At 34.9% G+C, this 23152-nt stretch overlaps 1 protein-coding gene and 1 long non-coding RNA gene across 2 annotated transcripts; both read left to right on the top strand.

The window, feature by feature from the left end:
- The first annotated feature begins 11770 nt into the window (after positions 1-11770).
- On the top strand, positions 11771-12542 carry LOC138125071 (tyrosine-protein phosphatase non-receptor type 5-like). The gene is made up of 4 exons (XM_069040331.1): positions 11771-11812; positions 11872-12006; positions 12061-12335; positions 12386-12542. Exons 1-4 carry the CDS (start codon positions 11771-11773, stop codon positions 12540-12542), a joined length of 609 nt encoding a protein of 202 aa, XP_068896432.1.
- Positions 12543-12877: 335 nt separating this feature from the next.
- Positions 12878-14095, top strand: LOC138123620 (uncharacterized). Its single transcript, XR_011156863.1, has 5 exons — positions 12878-12928; positions 12982-13463; positions 13518-13666; positions 13718-13853; positions 13961-14095. It is a non-coding gene; the product is annotated as an uncharacterized lncRNA (long non-coding RNA).
- The last annotated feature ends 9057 nt before the right edge of the window (positions 14096-23152 follow it).

Genomic DNA, 23152 nt, shown 5'->3' with positions numbered 1-23152 from the left:
ATTTATGGCATTGTGCGGACGGAGACGACGAATCTTTGATCTTAGAAAAATATTTTCACACTTTCGATTTCTCCATAATGAAATGGAACTGTAAAAAAATTACATTCATTAAACTAACTCTTTAGTACATTCCTTTTCCAATGAATGAACGCTACGTAACTGTCACGTGGCGTCGGTAACTCGAACTTTTAGGTAGGTACTAACTATATCGATCTTATTGGTAGGATGGAAGGATCTCATACACAACATAAATTTAACCTGTCGGCTGCTTTTTGCATTTTTCTATTGTCTCTGCATCGTTTAATAAATGATACATTTGCAATTTACGTATCTAAACGTAAAGACGACTTCATTATTGAAAGTCGTAACATAGACATTCTAGATAAAAACAACTAAAATGTCGATTTGATTATGATCATTATTACTGTGAGTTAATGAAATAATCAATAGCAACAAAGAAAGGATCTAACTTAACTTATAAACAGAAACTAAAGGACAACATTTTATGCTTAACACAACACCTAAATTGACTTAAGAATTTTAATATCATTAATAATAATTATCATATCATTTACTTTTTATGGGACGTCTGATACACGACAAACAATCCGTCGTTCTGCCTGCGACTTGCCAATACACACGTCGCACACCACCTGCAGCGTCGAAATATATTTTTTTCGTGCCTCCGGCCGGAATTTGGTAAATGACAGATCTCGAAATCGTCCAGAAACACATGCATTGCCGGCCTAGTCCGGCTAAAAGTAGGGATTTCGAGTTGTCATCGGTTTCGGTTGGCATTTGTTATCAGAATTCTATCAAACGTCAATGTTTGTTCTGTGGATGGCTCGTTAAAAATGTTTTTCTATTTATAACAACGTACAAACTACAAAGAAGCAATATTTAACTAAAATTAATTAATTAAAATTACGTTTCCAGCCACTTCTTGAATATGGGCTGGTGTATTTATTACAACAAATGTTTCAGGAAAATGTCAAAAACAAAACAAATTAATTAAATTTAATAAATGTCAGGAAACAAGAGCGATGTTGATTTTAAAATTTAAATGTTTAAATGCAAGTGTTGCCAACACAAAAAAAGTCCCTAATACCAATTATTAACTGTTTAAGTTGGCAGTACAATTAAGAAAATGTTTTAATTCGGTTATTTATAACACCGCAACCGGATATGTTTTGTTGGTTTATTTGATAAATATCTGATGTAGGTATAGCATTAACAACGACAAGCCATCAAGAACCGAAAGTTACTCCTGTTATACGATTTAAAATACAATTCAGTGTTACCAACTTAAACAGTCCTTCTTAATCACCCCGTAGTTTATTTAACGAGTTCGTGTGTAAATTGGGCGTTTCGTTTCACGGGCGTTTTAAACTGGCCCACTCATACCAAAAAAAGCCCAATTTACACAAGAACGAGTTGAATACAACGTTTTTTTGTTCGACGAGGCAAATCACACCGGAAATGTTACAAAACGTAAGGGATGCATGTTACTATCGATTTGCAATTTGCCAATAAAGAAATGGTGCCCAATTTAAGCATTTGTTGCATTAAATAGAATTCAACTTATAAAATTGGTTTTTATTTTACAAATAGTGCGTTGTATTCCTTGTGAACTGAGCTTTCAAACGAGGTGTCACTTGGCGTACCCTTCCATTTGAAAAAAAAAAAGTTAGTGGTGGTTGCGCACTTCCGGGAGGAGATATGCAAAAATCATAATAATATGCGCCAAAATGTGGGCAGGGAAAAACAAAAATCGACCTGTTTCGGGATTTTTTATAAAAACCGCCTATGTCCAAGTTATGAATTTTATTCCAGTTAAAGTTTCCACACTGTATATAGATTAACACAAATCATATAATCGTACCGATCACAGCGTACGATACAAACAACTTAAAGGTAAATAAACCGGTCCTAAAGTAAACAAAAACAATATAGATTTAGGCCCGGTTTATTTACCTTCAAGTAAATTTATCTGGCTAGTAGTTGCTATGATTTAGAATCTGCTGTTGGTAGATCCATGCTAATTATCTGCTTGAGAATATCTATTGATACCGGGGCATCGTTCGCGTCCCGGATTTGATCAGGGTTCTCTGCCCGCTCATTGGTGGGTCAATGATCGGCGCAGGATCCGTTCGCGCCGCTTTTGGTCTCAACTTTCCGATAAGTAGGTGACGCCCCCGAAATACGTCCCACTTTCGTTCACACTCTAAACGTGTTCGTTTTGTTCACTCCTCTCCTCTCCCTCTACAAAAAAGACTGCGGGTGTGGTAAAAGCGAGCTGGACAAAAAGACGATGCTCTTCTTCGGGACGACTTGCATCTCGAGAGACGAGACCCAACCGGCTCTTTCCACAGTCAGTCCGGCGTAGAAGAAGCATTGGTCCACAAATCGACACCGACCCCGAAGATGGATTCGAAAATTCGACCGCTCCAGAGGGTCACTATGCAAAAATTGTAAAAATATACCAAATTTATTCTGAGAGTTCCCGCAACCATAATCGGAAGCTGTAGTGTAACACACAAACTCTATGAAATTTATACACTTTCTGCGCATCGAGTGTCAGCAGTGAGATATTTCCGACTCTGTGGTTGTTAGTTGGTACTATAACATTTGTGAACGTTACACAGCCTCATTTTGAATTACAAGTTAGTGACAAAAAAATCTATCATTGAAAAGTAATGCTGGTCAATTTCTTCGAGGGGCTAAAAATAAGAGTTAATTTACGTTTCGAGTAAAATGGGGGGGCACTTCGAGCATTTCCTTTAGTTAATTTTTAGATAAATGTTCTGTGTTTCAAGTTTAATTTCTTTTTACCGTTAAGTTTTCTCATAAGTCATAACCTCATTCATAACTCATAACCTATCATTTTGTCACTGTTAGTGTTACGTCAAATACTTGTCAAATAAACCAACAATAGTATATTAAGTACAGTGTGGAATAAAATGATTTACATCTAGTTACCTTTACATTACCCTTGTAAAAGTACGAAATGCCGCTCTACAAAAAAAAGAAAGCCTAACCTCAAAATACATATCCAAATTCCAAATGTGATTTATTGCGAAGGGATGATATGACCGCAAAGTTAAGATTGAAATTAAAAAGGAGCTAACAAAAGCAAGTCACAGCTAGTGTTGAAAGTGGCCACCAACGTTTGTTAATTCAATTTAGTAAATTGTAACAATTGTCAATTCGATTGATGACATTTATTGACAGAACTAATAGTTCGGCACTTCGAAAAAAAAAGTAGAGCGGTACAGTCTATAAAACTGAGCAAAAAAAAGTTAATAGTGCCATTTGAAAAAAAAAGTTGACTATCATCTTTCAAAAACAGAACTCAAGAACAAATATTGGATCAATTCAAATTGTAGCCCATTTAAAACGATTTCGTTTGACATATCACTTATTAAAATCGGATAAAAAATAAGGAAGTTATAGCACCAAAGGTTTTTCATAATACACCCGATATGAGTAGAGCTTATAAAGCTACACCTACCTATTACTCAAAGATAAAGAAAATTGATATTACCAGCCGAAATGATCATCCAAGCGATTCTTAAATATATTCACACTTTCAGACTCAGTAAGTTCTATAGGAAGCATATTCCAGTGGTTAACAACGCGCACAGATAAGAAATTTTGCCTGACAGTCGCTCTATATTGTGCAGTGATCAAAATTAGCTCATGTCCTCGAAGCCTGTCGTCACGTCTTAGTTCAAAAAAAGTGACATCACCACCCAGCTTTAGAACTTTAAAAGTGTAAATTAGGTCACCTCTTAGTCTACGATTAGACAAGGAAATTAGATTCATTGTTCTTAATCTATTGCTATAGCTAGGTCGCCTATGGCCCGTATCCAAAACACCATCTCGTGAACCTACGCTGAACCCTCTCATAAACCTTCAGATCCTGTAATCTGTCAGGAAACCAGACCGGATGCGCAAACTCAAGGATTGGTCTGACAAAAATCTTGAACAACTTGAACACCAACGGTAGATTACATTTGGTGAAACACTGATGCAGAATGTACAGTTGACTCAAGTTGCTTTTAAAGCACTTGCGACGTTAAAAGCGTGGTGCTCTTAAACTCGTCGCGCGTGCTTTAAAGACTTCCTTATAAACTTGTATCATAATATACTATTATATTTTATAGAATCTTGAGTTTCACCCGAGCAACTTAGGTACTTGCAGTGAAAATTGTTCAAAAAATCGCATCTCTTATAAATATATGTGTATCCTTGTGGGGACTCCCCATGGACGTCTAACAAAAAGGAGAAACATTTTGACGCTTCGGCTGTATGCTGTTTGTACAATATGTCCACGGATTGAGTTACAAAGAGGTATGTTTGACAAGCATTTCTTGAATTTGAATTTAATATTTGGGGATTAAGCCCTGCTTGGCTTGAAAATAATTTTAAAAATATTTTGGATTGTTTCAAATCAAGGAGGCCTGGGTGGTTTAGGTAAAGTAGCTGTTCTGTACTATACTTGGGTCAACCAACAGATATAGTAATAAAACCGCCCCCTAGTCCTCACGTATTTGAAAATGGCAGCTTCCAATTGGCTTATTCAAAACGTGCGCAGATTTTCGAAAGCCTGATGTACATCCACAAAAATTACTTGACGGCATCCGGCATCTCATTCGTTTTAACCTCGCTTCGGGAGTTTGACCACGTGTTTATGTTTGTTTGTTTTTCTTGGCAATTTTCGATTTGTATTACAAAATAGGTTTTTTTTTCAAGACTTATAAGAATGACAAATGGCAAAGAACCTGCTTCATTGTGAAACAGGCTTCGGCGTATATCGTTCTACGCAACTAGGCCACATCCCCTTTTTTTATTACTATATCTGTTGGTTGGCCCAAGTATAACTACAACAAAACGTCATTAGGAAAAGTTGTTCACAATGTGTAAAATCATCGCTCCACGCAAAATTTCAGAAATATTAGCTTACTTTTATGAAACCGTGTCTGCTTATTGTTTGCAAACCCAATTAAATAATAAATAATATTAATCTCAATTTCAGTTTGTAAAGCTCTATGTCAAAGTAACATTTGCGGATTTTCTCCAACTGAATGAAAAGCTGAACCGGATGCTGCATCATTTTCGTCTAAATGTTTTCTTATTTTTTTAACATTTACGATGGAACCAGTTTCCTCAAATATTCTCACTAGTTTTCGGATGGTCACATGAGAAATTGTTATTTTAGGATACCTATTTTTCAGTAAATTTGTTGATCACCTCACGATAACAAAGATCGCCAGTACGAGTAGGTACCATAACATTGAATAAAGCAATAAAGTATGTTCTCTCTTGTAGAGCTAACATTATAAGAAGTTTTTGTACTCATAGCCTTGAAAGCAACGCTTCCAACATCCAACTCTCGCTCCGAAGCGAGTGCTTCCCGGTCGACTCGAATGTAAAAATTGCAAAAAACACTGGCCCTTTGAGGCATTCAAAAAAAAATCTGTCTTGATAATAATAAAATTTAGTTCATAAAATACAACTTCCCTGGGTTTTCCTCCATTAAAAAATTACGGAAAGATTTTAAAATCGTTGAAAATTGTTCCTACAAAATTCACAAATTATTGCAAAAATTGAAATATCAAGTTAAGCAATTGTTTCCAATAACCAAAGATCACTGCCTACTTGGTTTTATGTTCGTTTATGTTTAATGCATTAAAACAAAAAAAATTAATTTAATTTTCGTACAAAAAATATTGTACGAACCACTTGCGTGAAGACATCTTCCGTTCATTCGCGCATTAATTAAAGGCACTCGCTCCTTCGTCGCTCGTGCTTTAAAAAATGCGCTCATGCGGGAACATCGTCTTCCCGCACTTGGTTCGTAAATAACTATTATCAACACTTACACCGTTTTAATGTGTAGTCTGACATTTTATAAATTGCTTAAGCACATTTGCAGTAGGTAGCTATGGTAATGTCATTTTTAAGCTAAAATTCGCCTTGTAGCGTCTCGTTTAAATCTTGGCGGCTTCGAGCAACTGTAACTACCCTTATCAGATGTTAGCACCACCCTACAGTTTCTCGAAGTCGCCGATGCGCAAAACTATTTTCCAAAATGCGCTCTCAACGCTATAAATAGCACCTCAACCCAGGCCTCGGCCTCTTTGCCGTTTTGTTTTTGCCCAAGTTCGATTTACTTATCATATGTTAGTTTAAGTGTTGTTTCAGTGTAAGTTGTTATATTTTAAAATTAATATAGCAGTGTGTTAGAAGCTATAGTTTTTCATTAAAACTCAAAATACAGTCCACAAAATCAAACCCCAGGAAGTGGCAACGGCATCACCAAATTGGATCCCGCCAAGTACCACACACGCCTATTCAAATTTTTCATGATTTTTTAATAATTAAAGTCCAAATTTTCGTGATAAATGCGAATAAAAAAAGAACTGTGGAACAGCCAGCCCAAAAATGAAAACTACTTTAGGAGTCTGAAAACAAGCAGATCATTTTATCACGAGTGACTTTTTCAATCCGTGGACATACTGTATAATATTTATGAAAGTTACGCTGTATAGTTGACTCAAGTTGCAAAAACCACTTTGCATTTGCAACAGCACTTTTATGGCATTAGTCATTTGAAATTACGTTAAAATTGTACTTGTTCAATCCAAACTTTGATTTTATGGTCCCTTTGTGACTTTATTTGGTTCAAAAATATGAAAAAAATGCTGTTGCAAATGACAAGTGGTTTTTTGCAACTTGAGTCAACTTTATTTACATCGTTTTGTTTTAAAAAGCAATATCTTATGATTATAATGTGTCATTTTATGTTTTTTGTGAAAGACCACATTTTTCACATGCAATGTCATTGTGTTCCAAAAGAAGAGACCAAAATCTGACTAGTCTTCCGGTCTTCTTCATCAGAAGTTGATAGCATTTTATCTGATCATATTCCGTATGTGCTACAATCCCGCGATCTTGACACCAATGGTGCTAATTTCCCAAGATTCTCAACTGAGGACAATAACAGTTCCATCATTTGATATAAACACAATAATTTGTTTACGTTTACTTAACTAAGGTAAAATGTTATTCACTGCCGCTAAACAAATTTATCATTGAGCAATTTAAAAATGATCAATGTAAGTGATTATGGCCCATACATCCACAAATACATACTGATAACGTGATTAGGTACCTCAAGTTTAACTTATTCGTTGTAAGATAAGTCGAAAATGTATTTCATACGGTTATGTTTGCTGCTTTTTTATTTGAAGACATTGATTCATTGTGACATAATTACGTTAAAGTATAACAATAGTGTTGTATGTGTTGCCACTGAAAGTGATGTCGATTCAACAATTTATTTGCAACCCCAAATTGGAAACGGTAAATAGTACTTTCGCATTAGTACGAACGTACGGTGATGATCTTGGAATGATTCTAGCTACATTAAACAAAACACTAAAAGTTGAATTCGAATGGACAAATGATGATTGGGAGTATAAAATATTAAATAGGGGAATTGTAACCGACCAACGCTGGCAAGGTAACATTAAAGTTCTTAAGTTCTTCCTACAACAATTATTTTAGAGTTTAAGATTGTGGAAAATGTAACGTATAATAAAAGTGGCACGTACGGTTTATCTATGTGTGGAAAAGGCAATCTAACATTAGATAATACAAGTATGATTCAACACTCCACAAATCGCATGTGTGACGAATGGAAACATTATAAAGTGGAAATTGAGAAAACTAATACCAGCTCCATCATTACTGTATTTGATGAAACAAACAGAACGATCACGAAGACATATGGTGTCGATGAAACCATCGAGATAAAGAGTACACAAGGTCCATCTTTTTGGAAAATGCATCAAAGCAAGTCATATTTTAAAATCGATACCTCCAAATCAGTTTTTCGTTTGCAGTAAAATGTAAAGGATCCGCAACGCCTAGTGTTGCTTCTAGTTCCATCGACGTCTTTTGGTCAGGAAAAGTGCATCTGTCAATGTTTGTATACCTAAACGTAAATAGTAGACTAAATATAAAATTACAATCTGACAATAAAAAAGTAAGTCGGACAATTCACGGACAGCTTTATTCAGCAAATTGGCGGAAAGTTGAATTAACTATTGAATCCGTCAACAAAACCACACTCTACATTGATAGAATTACGAATAATGATAAAGAAAAATCATTTTGGGCAATTGATGCTATAAACTTCCGTTCTCATGAACCAGGTTAGCAGAAAAATTACAAAAAATAAGTTAAAAAATTTACACAGGAACGTGATAGTGGTTGTACCGTGAGATCAATTAAATTTATAATTAAAGTAGGCTATGATTTTTAAATTAGATTGGCAACACTGTTGACAACTTGATTTGAATTATTGTCAAAGTGACGCTTTAAAATTCATTACAAAATATGAAACGGCGAGGTAACAGTTGTATTCAAGCCGGGAGAAAACACTTTGAACATTTTCTATGATTGTCAGTAAAACTGTATCATTTCATAGTGTTTCATTTCTTTTTCTAAATTAAAACGATTGAACATGAGAACCCTAAACGTCGAAATGTTTACATAACCTTTAATTTACACAGCGACTCAATTGGCGGGATCCGCAATCGTAGAAAAAAACCGCCTACTTTAATTATAAATTTAAATGATAAACGGTATTAATGATAAATGTTTATAGCAATTTATCAGGCACACCTGACTGAACACTACGAGTCTACATTTCCTATATGCAAACAATTAAATTATGCTAATCATCTACGGTCAACACGTCAAACGAAAGAATTTACTCAAGACGAAGATAATAGTTCCTGTGAATTCGTTCATAAGGCCGACTTTTCTCCCTGCCAACCTGATGAGAGCACCAATGGGTTATATTATAATTGTGACACATGTCATAAATGTAGAGGATACGATGATTCTGGTAACTAAATTGTTCTAATTTATAATTAATGTGGTAGTGGTAATTAAAACCGCAGTTAAACTAATTTGACACAAAATTGCGTTTAAATCACAATTCTCTTATAAACCCCTTCTAAAGGGCCGCACTAATATGGCCCTAAACAAAGACTGAAGAATTGGGGGATCCAAAATCACTGTTTTTGCCGTTAAATGGTCCGTTTATATTTCTCACATAACCGTCAATCGCCACATTTTGTTCCAGATTTACAGAGACCCCAAAACTTGACTTTAAAAATAAATTCTTCAAACGAAGTAATAGTGACTTGGGAGCATCCATTTGTGAAATATTTTTATCTAAATATTTCAAGTAAAGGCACCACAAAAAACTCTCCTGTAAATTGGGATAATTGTCGACACAAATACGGCAAATCGGTAAGACAAAAAGCATAATGACGTCGATTGTATTTTTAACTGAATTTCTAGATAACTATCGAGAATGACATCATGTATAAAATTAGCGTGTGGCCCGAAAGCTCTCAAACAGAAAATGTCACCATTACAGCGCTGTTCAAAGCTTCTCCACCTGAACTGTCGTCGAAGCCCTTCTTAAAATTATGCTTTGGCGAGTCTGACATAAATTGTACATTTCTTATTCCAAAGCCCAAAAACTCTACGGAGACAAGGTTTTTATTATAATTACACAAAACTTATTATCTGGCTGGAATACGCTTTGTCAATTTCAGAATTGAAGTTGTCAAAAACGGTACTAAATGGTATATCCCTAACTTACATGTCGACGACAACGATTACTTGTCCGTAGCAAATGACTTTTTGAGTTTAAATTGCTTCCAAGATGAAGTCAAACAAACTCTTCCCGTTTATCTCATAAATGGTAACAGAAGTTACCTTATTTGCCAAGCAACCAACCAAGCACCAACAACTGAGAGGGCAGCAATATTTATTTGTTTCATCATCGTCGCAGTCGTGACGTTTCTCTTTCTGGGATACCTTATTTTTGCGTTTGTTTGTCCAAAAACAGACCTCGTCTCTTTTATTTATAATTACTTTCAGGTACACCTTTAGGAAATATCCTTTTGGAATAAAACGGACTAGAAGTCAAAATAAACATGAATTTCACCCACCGGAAACGATAGACACTTTACGAAGTTACCAAGAAAAGAACGTCAGAACTATTCGGAAAAAATACGACTTGCGTCAAGATGTACACACAATTTTACATTTTCAATTACTTTATAATGGATGAATTCTGTTTAAGGGCACGGAACTTGAGGTACTGATAGAATCAGAAAAACCACGTGAAATCGATTCGGTACCCATTCTAGTCAAAGATTTTGAAAACTATCTTATAGCGTCACTTGAAGATAACTCATTCTACCATAATTCACTAACAGATCAACACAAGGTAACATGCACATATTCCATTCAGTTCAATTTTATTTGCACTTTTTCAGAATTTACAAACAAACAAAAATAAAAAATCGTGTACTACTGGGTCGCTGCAAAAAAATAATCACAGAAATCGTTACAACAATATATTGGCATGTAAGTGTTAAAAATGCAATTATGCTTCACAGTAAACATTTTCCCTTAACTTAGAGAATGAAGAAAAAAAAGATTTCGACAGAAAATTCAATGCTAAAATTCTCGAAAAATTCAGTGTGTAGATATAGTCCAATTTTTACCCTTTTGAGGTGACGTCACGATTTCCTTCCTCGCTTTCTCTTTATTGAAACGACAGAAACAGAAAAAAACAAAAGAAAAGGCACGTTTATTTATTGATGGTCATTTTGAGGTTATTTTATGCTCCTGTCAATTTGACAATTTTTAATTTCTTTCACTTATTACATTGATTACAAACATAACCTTTCGAAGCAATTGTCAACAAATTTGACACATTTATCGTTATTTATGATCAATTCAAATTTGTTTCTGATCCTAGCTCAAACATACGTAAAGTTACTAGATAATAACGTCATCGCAAAAGGGTAAAAATTGGACTATAGTATCGAGCGATCAAATTAATTTGTAATCGAGTTATCCATGAATCCGAAATCGTATGTCGTTTCTTGAACAAAAAACACAGCTTAAAACACAGGTTAGATCTGAGCATATCAATCGAAAAGACATATGGATTCAAATCCATGGATGACTCGATTACAAATTAATTTGATCGCTCTTTAGATACTGTCCATAACTTTTTCGTGTTCGTTTCCTGAGATACATAACGTGAAAAGTGGTATGTATATGCCTAACTAAATTTCTAAATTTTTCAGTTTATGTTACATAATTTGACATCTGTCAAAGATAACGTCAAAATTTACAATTAATTCATGTTTTGAAAATGTTCACTGTGGGACAGAATAACTTTTTGTGCAACCGTACGCGAAACGAATATTTCGCGTAGTAAGACAAGCCGTTGATCCTAACGACGGCCGTCACACTAAACATAATTTTAATATTTTAGATTATTCGGGTATCAAATTAGAAACCGCAGAATTTCATAATACTTTTTAACTCTGGAGGAGTACACGAAACTGAAACATCGCTATCACTGCAATTCTCTTCCGACATTTTTACGATTATCTACAAAATGAATGAAAACGAAATATATTTATTGACAGTGAAGTAAATTTTACTTGTTGGTTATAATTAGATACAAATTTTCGGTAGCATAAAAAATGTACACCTTGGTCGCAAAATCCTTTAACATCGAGATTGTCCTGCCTTGGCGACAATTTTTCTCTCGGTACGTTAAAAAAAGATTTCGCGGCCTTGATATACAAATAACTAGGTATAAGCAAAATCTTAATTTCATTTTCAAGATGATCACTCTAGAGTAATCCTTCAAAAAATGGACGGCATGGGAACGGACAATTACATAAACGCGAATTACGTAAACGTAAAAACTCGTGAACGATTTTGAACGCTTTCAATTACAAATAAATTTTATAGGGTTTGGGTCATCCGAAAGCTTACATCGCCACCCAAGGACCCAAATTCTCCACGGTCAGAGATTTCTGGAGGATGATCTGGCAGGAACAAGTTCAGACGATTGTTATGGCCACGAATTTCGTAGAAAACAAAGAAGTCTGTTCATCCCACAGTCCAACGTATAACCTCGCTTATTAACTTATTTTTAAGAGAAAATGCGCCGAGTACTGGCCGCAAAGACTCAATTGCATTTTTGAATGCGGCGAAATGGGCATCACACTAAAAAGTGAAGAAAACTTTGAACACTACGACCGAAGAACGCTCGAAATGAATTACAGAGAAGAGGTGAGAGTGGTGCAACATTACCACTTGAAGTGGGATCCTGATCCGCTAACTCCTCTGTATCCAGATCGAGTGGTTCCTCTGGTCAAACAAATAAGAAACGTTCGCAAAAACAGTACCACCCCCATAGTAATACACTGCAGGTAACTTTCGTGTGGTGATTGTCCTCCGCCACTAAGACTCGGTGTTTCAGTTCTGGAGTGAACAGGACTGGAACTTTGATTTTGTGCGATATGGCGTTGCAAATGGCCACCCAGCAAAACAGTATCGACTTTTACAAGTTAACCAAAGACTTGAGAGACCAAAGACCTTACATGGTCACCACCGAGGTAAAGAATGAAAAAGATTAGTGCCGTGTGAGACTTTAACTTTTAGAAGCAATACCTTCTTGCGCACCTCGTCGTTCTAGAATGTCTCATGGAAGAGGAAAATGTGTTCAGAAAAATAATCAAAGAAAATTTAGCTCTGAAACAGTACAAAGCACAGCTCAACTACTTAGATAGGTTATCCTGGCACGATGATGAAGTTCAGTCCTGGGTTCCTTACCAAGCTGTCGCTCTGTCCCCTGGTTTACCAGGTTGGTCGCTCTTCCGATTAAAGTTACACTTCCTAAAATACGTTCATTTTCAAGTCGCCGGTTACGCCAAAAATAAAAAATATGTTGTTGTTCGGCAACCACACGAAAGTCAAGGAAAAAATTCAAATCATCCTGTTTTTAAATCAGTCAAAATGTGACGTAAGCGTAGAATAACTTGATTCTAATTATTTTCCTAACCGGCGGAATTGTAGATGTGGACTTATTTAAAACGAAAATACGATTCGGGTGTTAGCGTAAAGGCAGTGGACCAGATATGTACTATTGCGGGCAAAAAAAGTGGGACATCAAATTTCTGTCAGTTTTGAAAAATTCGATGTAGTTCAAGCTTTATTGTCATTTTTTTGACACTATTCCAGCTGACAGTTTAAAAATTTATTTTATACTCCTATTTTACTTTTCCAAATGCCCTCTTCTTTTGATAAAGGTAGATTTTGATTGGAACTTTGCATTAAATAAATATTCACTACGTGCTTACTTACAATCATTCCCTTACAACCTACAATACTTAATGACAACGTCAATCAATTCAAAGTAGGGTTAGAATCAGATAAGGGTTATTTCACATTAAAAGTCAAGACAATGACGTTGATGTCCCACTTTTTTTGCCCGCAATAGTACTAACTACTGTACTACAACAGAATTGTCGTTAAAATATACACAACCAACAATTAACGTGAGACGGGCAAACGTAAATAAACAAAACAAATATAAATACAACTATTTGCAGATAAGTTACAAACAGAAAGTCTACTTTTTCCAATTGGCGGGTTGGAAATCAACAAAAAAGGTCCCGCAGGACGTCGAAAGTGTTCTTAACGTTTTAGACGATATTCAAAAAAATTACTGTTTTGAAAAGCCGATTTTACTGGCTTGTCAGTAAGTATCCCATTTTTAATGTGCTGTCAGTGTCAAAAAATATTTTAACAGTGATGGAATAGTTGCCAGCGGTTTGTTTGCTGCTTTGTCATACATTATCGAGAAATTTCAAAAAGAAGTTGACTTTGATATCTGCAACGGTGTAAGAACAGTCAGAAGAAGTTGTAAGCAATTTGTCAACACAACGGTAAGTACAAATTTCTATTGACAATGTGACCGTCGTTGCAAAAATTACAACCCAGAATGAGTACCACCCAAATATCTAGATTTTTTATTTAATCAATCAATTTTCAGAAACAAATGGAGTTCCTTTACTTAGCAGTTCTGCAATACTTGCAAAAATTCGATAGTTACAGTTGCGTTTTGTAACCTAGTCGAATGAAGTATTATTTTGCACAATTGTAAATCCTAATACACAAGTTTCTAAGACCTAGACTTTTTCTTTGGAGTTGAATTTTAATTTGGCCGCCAAATTTATAATCTATACCTAATTGTAAAAACTTGAACGGATAAGAATCCCTTAATTAACTGATTTAATGGTCGGTAAAACCGGGTGCAATTATGATCATAAATGAACTGTATTATAAAAAAAATTTAAATGATTATTTCTTTTTATTTACATCCCTCTCCCCCTCGCAAGAAAAAACTTAAAAATCGGAAGTATGTACATACATATATTTTTTGTAAATGTGAAGAAAAAACGAATAATTGCAGGCACTAGTTGTGACAAAAAATGATAACCAAGTAAGTCATCAAAAATAAAAATCAATTCGTAGTATGATTCATACAAGCACAAATAACGTAGAGCATATTGAATGCAAACGCCCTCCTCATTTTTGCTACACAAAGCATTTACCCCCGTCTTGCAGACGGTGTAAAATCACAAAGTTTACATTTCCTTTAACTTTTTTTCGTTATACCATACTGTAATCAGGATTTAACAGTACTCAGTTCTTGATTGATATGACACCCATAACAGACTAGGCCGTTATTAAAATTTAACAGGTCAACAGGCCTATTCTGTAAGACACTTAAAAGTTAAACGTTAAAACAACGGTTAAAATATATTAACCCATTGCGCTATTCTCTAAGCCAAAATTTTAACCAAAAGTTGTTAAAATTTAACTCAAATTGCTAATTTTTAGCGGGTGGTCATACCCAGCTGTTAAAAATTAACTTACGTCAAAACGGTCCCAAATTATAATGGCGTTTGCAATGAATATTCTTTTGGTGCATGAACTGGAATGAAGCCGACAAAAATGTAAGTAAATTTTTCGACAAATCAAATCAATTCTTAAGGGTCATTTTGCCACCGGCGGTAAAAGATGAATCACCCTGTATATACAAGTATATACAAGTGCATAATGGTATTTTGCTCAAATGAACAGGCACATATTCAGCCAAAAAACCTATCAAAAAGTGATAACTTTTTATTTGCAGACAAAAAACTCCTACAAGAGTGGCGTGAGTACCAGGTGAATAAAAAAAAAACAAAAATGGCTGCAGCTAACAATCGATTTAATTGTGCCATTGGTGAATGCAATAATTCAGTTCTTTGGTTTAGTGACAATGAAAGAAAACTTGTTATAGAGATTGGGGGTAGTGGATTCAGGGGAAACTTTGGTTATAGTGAGTTGAATGGGTTCACCCCTAATTACAGAGATGGCACGAATCCGAATTACGTTCAGGGAAGTTTTAACAGTATTTTCAATTAGTATCCCGTATTGTCAAATTAAATCATATAACACGTAAAACAACTGGCAACAACATGGAAGTAGCGCACACTTTTCAATAATTTATTTAAACAAAACAATTCGGTTGCCATGGTGACCATAGTACTCCCGATCATTGAAAATATCCCAATTTAACTATTATAAAAAAAAATTAGCGCAAATATAATTTTAAGATTATTTATTAAGAAAATCATAATGAGTCGCGTTTTGTGCCGGTCAGTGTATGTAATTGGTATCTACACCAATAAATAAAAATAATTCATATGCGAGATTGAGTTCAACAAGTGCTTTGCGGTTTATTGTGTACTAATTGATATGTTTTGGTTCAGGGAACCTGCGATCATTCCCACACAGCCATCTTCAAAAGAAAATGTCGAAGGTGCCGAACATGCCCAATAGAATATAAATATATTTTTGTACCTAATATACACAGCACAGCGGATTTTGCTTCAATGTACAATTCTTTCTCAAGCACTGATCGACCTCCTTTAGAAAATTTTAACAACGTTGATGCTGCCTGCTCCTGGTTTTATAAAAAGATCAACGAAATATTCGACTTGTACGTTAGAAAATCTTACCGTTTTAGGAAAAGAAAATATCCTCATTGGTTTAACTCTGCAATAATAAAAAAAAGAGTGTGTGCTTAAGACCGCACGACAGAAGTGAAAACTTCTATGATGCTCGTTACTGATTTTAAGTAATATGTACCTATTCTATAAAAAATATATCATTATGGATGACTTGGAGGAATAAGGAGCAAGGCATAAATAATTAATATTATGTATTTAAATCCAATGCTGTTTTTAAATAAACACCAAAAATCTGTATTTTTCAATAGAAACTGCTTTTAGAGTCCGCTTTTAGCGCTCTAGCAAAATTTGTGAGGTTAGGTTTGGATGTTTAAGTTTTATTTTCTTGACGATGATATTGAACACAACACAAGTTTTCATAGCAATACCAATACCCTGTATTATGATAATGAGCCTGACGGAATAATAAATTCAACCCACAATACATTTTCAAAAAAAGCCGGACATTTTAATTTCAGTAGCCAGCTTTTTTCGGAAATATAGTGTGGGTTGCATTTTAAATTACGTCAGGCTCATTATCACTCGTGAAATACAGTTACTCCTGCAGCTCTGCACTGAGGTCACTCAGGTCACAACACAACGTACTTACTATGAAAATTTAAAATTGACAAGTGACGCACAATTGATTGTTTTTCGCTCGCTCCGCTAAAAAACTCGACTCCCTTGATTTTAGCTTGCCGTGTCGCTGATCTGCGGACGATTGAGCTGCGAACGATTTTCGCTTGTGCTGCGAACAATTTTACCGTGTCGCATGAAACTAATTCACTGCCCGGGAATAAAATGTATGTGGCGCGCCTAAAGAAGTTTTCACTTCAACAAGTTGAAAATAAAATGGAAACTTTGGGTAGAGTTTAAAAGATGTAATACGACAGTCGCGTACAACCGTTTCAAGTCAGTAAGATCTGAACTAAAACAGGAAATTCAGTATGCACATACCGATTACGTAAAATCTATTGAGAAAAACATTCAGACAGATCCATCGAAATTCTGGTCTTATGTCCATCTTTTAAAAAATGAACGTTTCTTTCCCGTTTCGATGACCTATGACAACGAAGAATTAACTGGATCTTTGTCGATTCTAAACGACTTTGCAGATTTTTTCCAAAAATCCTATGTATTTTCCTATTTTCTCAACCTAATGAATTGGAGATGCTAACGCAGAATCCTACTCTTCTCATCATGATGAGGAAGTTGTGCACAAGGCTCTACAGAAAGTCAACGATAAATCTACTGGAAGACAAGCACATATCCTGCCTTGTGGAAAAAGTCCATAATAAGTCCCATACATAAAAAAGGCAACAAATCAAAAGTAGAAAATTATCGTCCTGTTACTCTAGGTACTCTGTAATTTTTCTAAAGTCTTCGAAACTATGCTCCACGATATTATTTTAAACCACACTAGACAGTTCATGTCTCATTTACAGCATGGCTTTTTACCAGGACGATCTGTTGATACGAATTTGTGCTGTTTTGTGCAATATGTCTTTCGATATGAAATGTCAAGTAGATACGATATATGTATACAGACCTGCGAAAAGCCTTCGACACTGTTGACCACTATACAGGGTGATGAAAAAAAAGTGCCTGTGCTAACCTGCACGTTATAAAGTATTTTTAAATAAACACGAATTCGAAATCCAAAATTAAATTTGTCTACTCTTCGCCAAGATATAAGATTTCTTTTTAGACATAGAAATCTATATGATTAACCGTTTACTAATAAATAATAATTTTATTGTTGAAGTCTAGATTATGATAGAGTTGATGATATTCTTAAGTAAAAAATGCAAAAAGTCTATCGGAACCAACGTTATTAAAGATATTAGAGTTCCATTTCTTGGGTCCAAAGAAAATTCGAATAAAGGAGTTATGGACTCATCTTCTTTTTCGGGGACACCTGTGTGTTACAAATAGCAAAACATTCATTGTTTACGTTCATACACTGGAAAAAATTAGGGGAGTAAATGCCGAGTGAATTTGGAGCGAATGCGGAGTGAATTTGGATCGAATGCGGAGTGGATGGTTTGTAATTGATTTAATCCCCCCCCCGCAGTAAAATCCACTCCAAGAGGGAGTTTATTTAGATTATTCATAAAAAAAAAACTCTTCGGAGTGAAATTCAAAATACTTTGACTATTAGTGGTTTGCCACCACATAAGTTAGTATTGAAAGTTAATTGCACGTTTTACTGATCAGAAACTTAAATACAAAGGAAGTATTAGACTCTGGAACAAGAATACGCATCAAGTTTATGCATCGCAATGCTATTGATTGCGAAGTTTTAACTGGAACCGAACGCAATAAGAGAATTTTGATTCCACGTATAAATTTAACATATTCAGGTACTATTTTACCATTTAATTTTCAAAGAAGTCAATTTCCAATTATAGCTGCATTTGCGATGACAATAAATAAGTCTCAAAAACAAACATTAGAAAAAATTGCAATTTTATTGAAGCAGCCAGTTTTCAATTGTACGTCGCAGCAAGTGGAGTTCGATCATTCAATGGTTTGAGATTTTATATTTCCGAATATAACAGCCAAGGGCATTTAGCAAACGATGAAATTTAATTTTAAGTTCAATGGATATTTTATTTTTTTAACCGCCCGGTTTTTTTATTTCAATAAAAAATATATCTATAAAAAATACGAAACATTTATTTCATTTTTCATTTTTTGTATTAATTTTTTATTTCAATTTTATATATGTAATTTGAAAAAGCTAGGCAAACCTGGCCAGTATAGCAATAAAAAACCTAGGGAAATGTCAAAAAACGCGTTATTGTTTTTTAAATATGGCATAGCCAAACTATACCTCATTTTTCCTATCGTTCGTATTTTTCAAAAAACTTGAAAATTAGTGCATAGTGACGTATGTACTTGTAAACGCTCGCAGCTGACGTAATAGAACAAAATTCAAAAAAATTATATGCGATAATTAAGTATAGAGGTAAACTCTTTGATAAAAAAAACCTCAGTAACGTTCAAACTTAAAAATTTAATGAAAACGGTCGAATTTTGTTGGAACTTCATCCAACCACTTTTGGAACTGTCGAAGGGGTGGGGACGTCCAGAAGCAGAAATCAACCCTCAGAAGACAGATCGACTCAAGACTCGAGACAAGACTCGTCTCTATACAAACACTTTCTTGTATTTTACATTATTCAATAAATTGTTAGTGTTACCCAATATACGACTATCAATTTTGGTCCTTCGACACAAGAGAACAAATTTCGACCGCTGGGCGACCTCTAGTACTTATAAAAGGAAGTCGCGCGGCGGATGAGGACACAAAAGATAAAGAAATAAAATAAACAAGAACTCTCACAAAAAAAAAATCGGCCTGACCGGCCGTTTGCAGGCGAGGTCACCAGCAGACCGATAACTCAACCCGAACGAAAAAAACGTTCTGCCTGAAACGACGTGCTGGCTTCGCGAAAACTAAAAAATTTTCACCCTGGCCTTGATCGTCAAGGGACGGTCGACGTCTCTGGAGACCTGGACTTTCCTCGGGGACTTCCTCGGGCCCACGGTAGACGACGAAATCCGGGCGTGGAATTTGACTCCGCACTCCGGCGTTTGGTTCTTCACGAACCTTCCGTCGGGGATCCGCAAATCCGCTCCTCGGCGTCTGGGTTTGGACTTTCTGGACTCTTGTTCTAGCCTCACCTTCTTCGGACCCTCGACGTCTCCACACCCTTTCCTCGCCGTTCAAACACTCGCCGTTTCAGTTTTAGCCCCTTTCATAGTCCCGCACCGATCTGACCTCCTGACCAAAGACCAAAAAGCCCCTCCCCGCACTCTCTCCTATCGTTTATAGTTTGGCCCCTCTCAATTCAGGTTTTTATTATTTCTGGCGGAAAACGGGCTCTTTCCGATGATCGAATCATTGACAATATATGTATGCATTTTTTTTAATGTAACATTACCTACATATAATTTCAATTTTATTCTGGTTTATTTCTTTCTTTTAATACTAGCTTCAATAATTGGATTTAATCTGTAGGGACTTGTTAATTAATTAATTAATTAATTAATTAATGAATTAATTAATTATTTACCCAGGGCGAAATTTAAAAAAAAGGCTATATTCTGTCTCGTGATTCGGAAGTCATGTTAAGCCATTGGTCCCGGTCTATTGAGTTGGTCATCATGCCCCTCATAGATTTGTAAACCAGTCCTAGACTGTGTAACAATTTTTTTTTTTAATTTTTACTTTTACTTAACATAATACATTTAACACTTTGTTTAGCAAGGAAACACTTTTTGATTTTATTGCCGCTTTGGTTTTATTGGTAAAACATAGACACTGGACTCAGTTATGACTTGAGGGCTGTGCAGACTTTTTGACCAATTAGTCGCCTATGTAACCCCGGTCGACCGTCGGTAGAGATATTAGAAATATTAGCATACTTTTATGAAATCGTTACTGCTTATTGTTTGCAAACCCAATTAAATAATAATCTATATATATAACGAGTGACTATTAAAATTTTCACTTTGGGTTGGCTATGGATCATTCTTTGTTTTCCGTTGCACCTTAGACACTGACAAGTTTGACATTATAATTAACATTATAGGTTACGTTTCAATTGTACTGACTGACATTTGTCGTTCGTTCTTGCATGTGTCTAAAGTAACAGCAAAAATAAAAACTCGTTCAAAGCCAACTCCAAGTGAAAATTTTAATAGTCACCCGTTATAAATGAATCGCCGTTCGTTAGTCTCGCTAAAACTCAAAAACGGCTTGACCGATTTGAATATTTATTTTTTTATTTTGTTCGCTTTACTTCAGGGGTGGTTTAAAAAGAAAAAAAAATCGGAAAAGTTGCCCGGAAAATTGGAAAATTCGGGAAAAACTGAAAGTGCTTTTTTCTGTGGGAACGGCTGGAACGATTTGGCTAATTTTTTTTTTTATGTTCGTAATAATCCGTATGAGGTTTTTATGTACAGAAAAATTGGAAAAGTTACCCGGAAAATTGAAAATTCGGGAAAAACTGAAAGTGCTTTTTTGTGGTGGATATGCATAATTCTTTTTTTTTTGTTTTGTTCGTTATAGTCGTGAAAAAGTTTTCAGGAGAAAAAAATCGAGACAATTACAAAGGAAAGTCGAAAAATTCGGGCAAACTGCAAAAATTATAACTGACGATAGGAACGACATATTTGATTAATTCTTTTTTTTTTGTTCGATATGCCCCGAGATGGAAATAACTCAATTGAAAGTTTTTAATAGAAAAAAAAATCTGGAAGATTTGGAGAAAAATCTGGAAAAACTAAATTAAAATAATTCGGGGAAGACTGAAAGTGCTTTTTTGTATGAACTCAAGACCATAACTCAGGATTCGAACGATGGCTATGCGTAATTCTTTTTTGGTTTTGTTTGTTAGGGTTTTGGATAAGTTTTCGGAAAAAAAATCGGGACAATTACAAAGGAAAGTCGGAAAATTCGGGCAAATTTAAAAAATTATAATTTTTGTATGCACTCTCGATCATAACTGACAAAAGGAGCTACATATTTGCTTGATGCTTTTTTTGTTTTCAACTGAAAAAAAATCTGGAAGATTTGAAGGAAAATCTGGAAAAATGCAATCCAGTAAATTAAAATAAAATTACATTTGCTTTGTGTTGTTACGCGATCTGTCGGACAAATGTAGTAGTTGTTTTATTTCTATTCCAATTCATTTGCCTACATGCACAAATGTCATGTGACAGCTGATTGTCAAATTGGGAATCAAACCAATCCGATTGTTTGCTTGAACATCGATCTTGCAATCGAAATCGAAATGTAAATATTGGGTGATTCAAAATACTTGTGGATAAATCTGGCAACTATGTACAAAAATTTATGTGGCAACTGTGTGGGTGGATAGAGTTGACATTTTTTTGACAGTTCATAGTCGCACAATTTTGAAAGTTGTCAAATCAATGTGTAATGAAATTTTAAAAATCAAATGCACGCTTATGAAATGTCATACAAATGTCAACTCTATCCCATTCACACAGTTGCCACATAAATTTTCGTACATAGTTGCAATACTTATTCATAATCATTTTGAATCACCCAAGAAAACTGCTTGAGATTCATTGTGATTTCAAATTTAATGGAAGAAAATAAATAATTAGTTTGGACATGAAATTCTGACTTAATTAAATTGTGACTTAAATTCTGGAACAAAACCGCATGGTTCCAACTTGATCATATTCCAGGCACATCACACATTTCCAGCATTTCAGCAGTGTAGAATACTGCCGATAGAATTCATCTCCCATGTAAAATTCCTCATTTTTACTTTGTTTACACATTTCCAATAGCTTTTCACAAATTCACAAAATGATCAGTGATCACAAACAAATTTAGGTATTGAAATTTGGACAAAACAACGTCTGTCGAGTCAGCTCTTCGCGATGTTATAATATTGGGTTACCCTCCGGATCGACCACTCTTCTTCTAATTGGGAAAGAATGATACCACGTAAACGTCAAATTCGCCTGTCAACTCTGTCAAAGCTGACAACCGAAAATCAGAAATGCGTTTAGATCACAGTAGTACCAATTGTATTTATATTTCATGTACATAAAAGACATCAAATTCATTGGAATTGTAAACAAGTTTCATTTAATAACCGAACGAAATTCAAACCGTATAAGATATAGCAAGTACTATTGATCTCAATGAATTGAAGTTGGAAGGTTGATTAGGATTGATTATGGCTAATCAAAATGTTACAAAAAAAATATTCAAATCGGTGAAGCTGTTTTTGAGTTTTAACGAGACTAACGAACAGCGATTGTAGGTGATACGAAGTTCACCGGGTCAGCTAGTAAATAATAATAATCTCAATTTCAGTTTGTAAAGCACTATTTCTAAGTAACATTTGTAGATTTTCTTCAACTGAATGAAAAACTGAACCGGATGCTGCATCATTTTCGTCTAAATGTTTTCTTATTTTTTTAACATTTAGAATGGAACCAGTTTCCTCAAATATTTTCACTAATTTTCGGATGGTCACATGAGAAATTGTTGTTTTAGGATATTTTTCGTTAAATTTGTTGATCACCTCACGATAACAAAGATCGCCAGTAGGTACCATAACATTGAATAAAGGACCTATGTTCTCTCTTGTAGAGCTAACATTATAAGAAGTTTATCAACACTTACACCG

The sequence above is a fragment of the Tenebrio molitor genome, chromosome 2 (genome assembly GCF_963966145.1).
Source record: "Tenebrio molitor chromosome 2, icTenMoli1.1, whole genome shotgun sequence".
Taxonomy (NCBI): domain Eukaryota; kingdom Metazoa; phylum Arthropoda; class Insecta; order Coleoptera; family Tenebrionidae; genus Tenebrio; species Tenebrio molitor.
The sequence above is the reverse complement of the archived record's forward strand: the minus strand, read 5'-3'. Positions and strand labels throughout refer to the sequence as shown.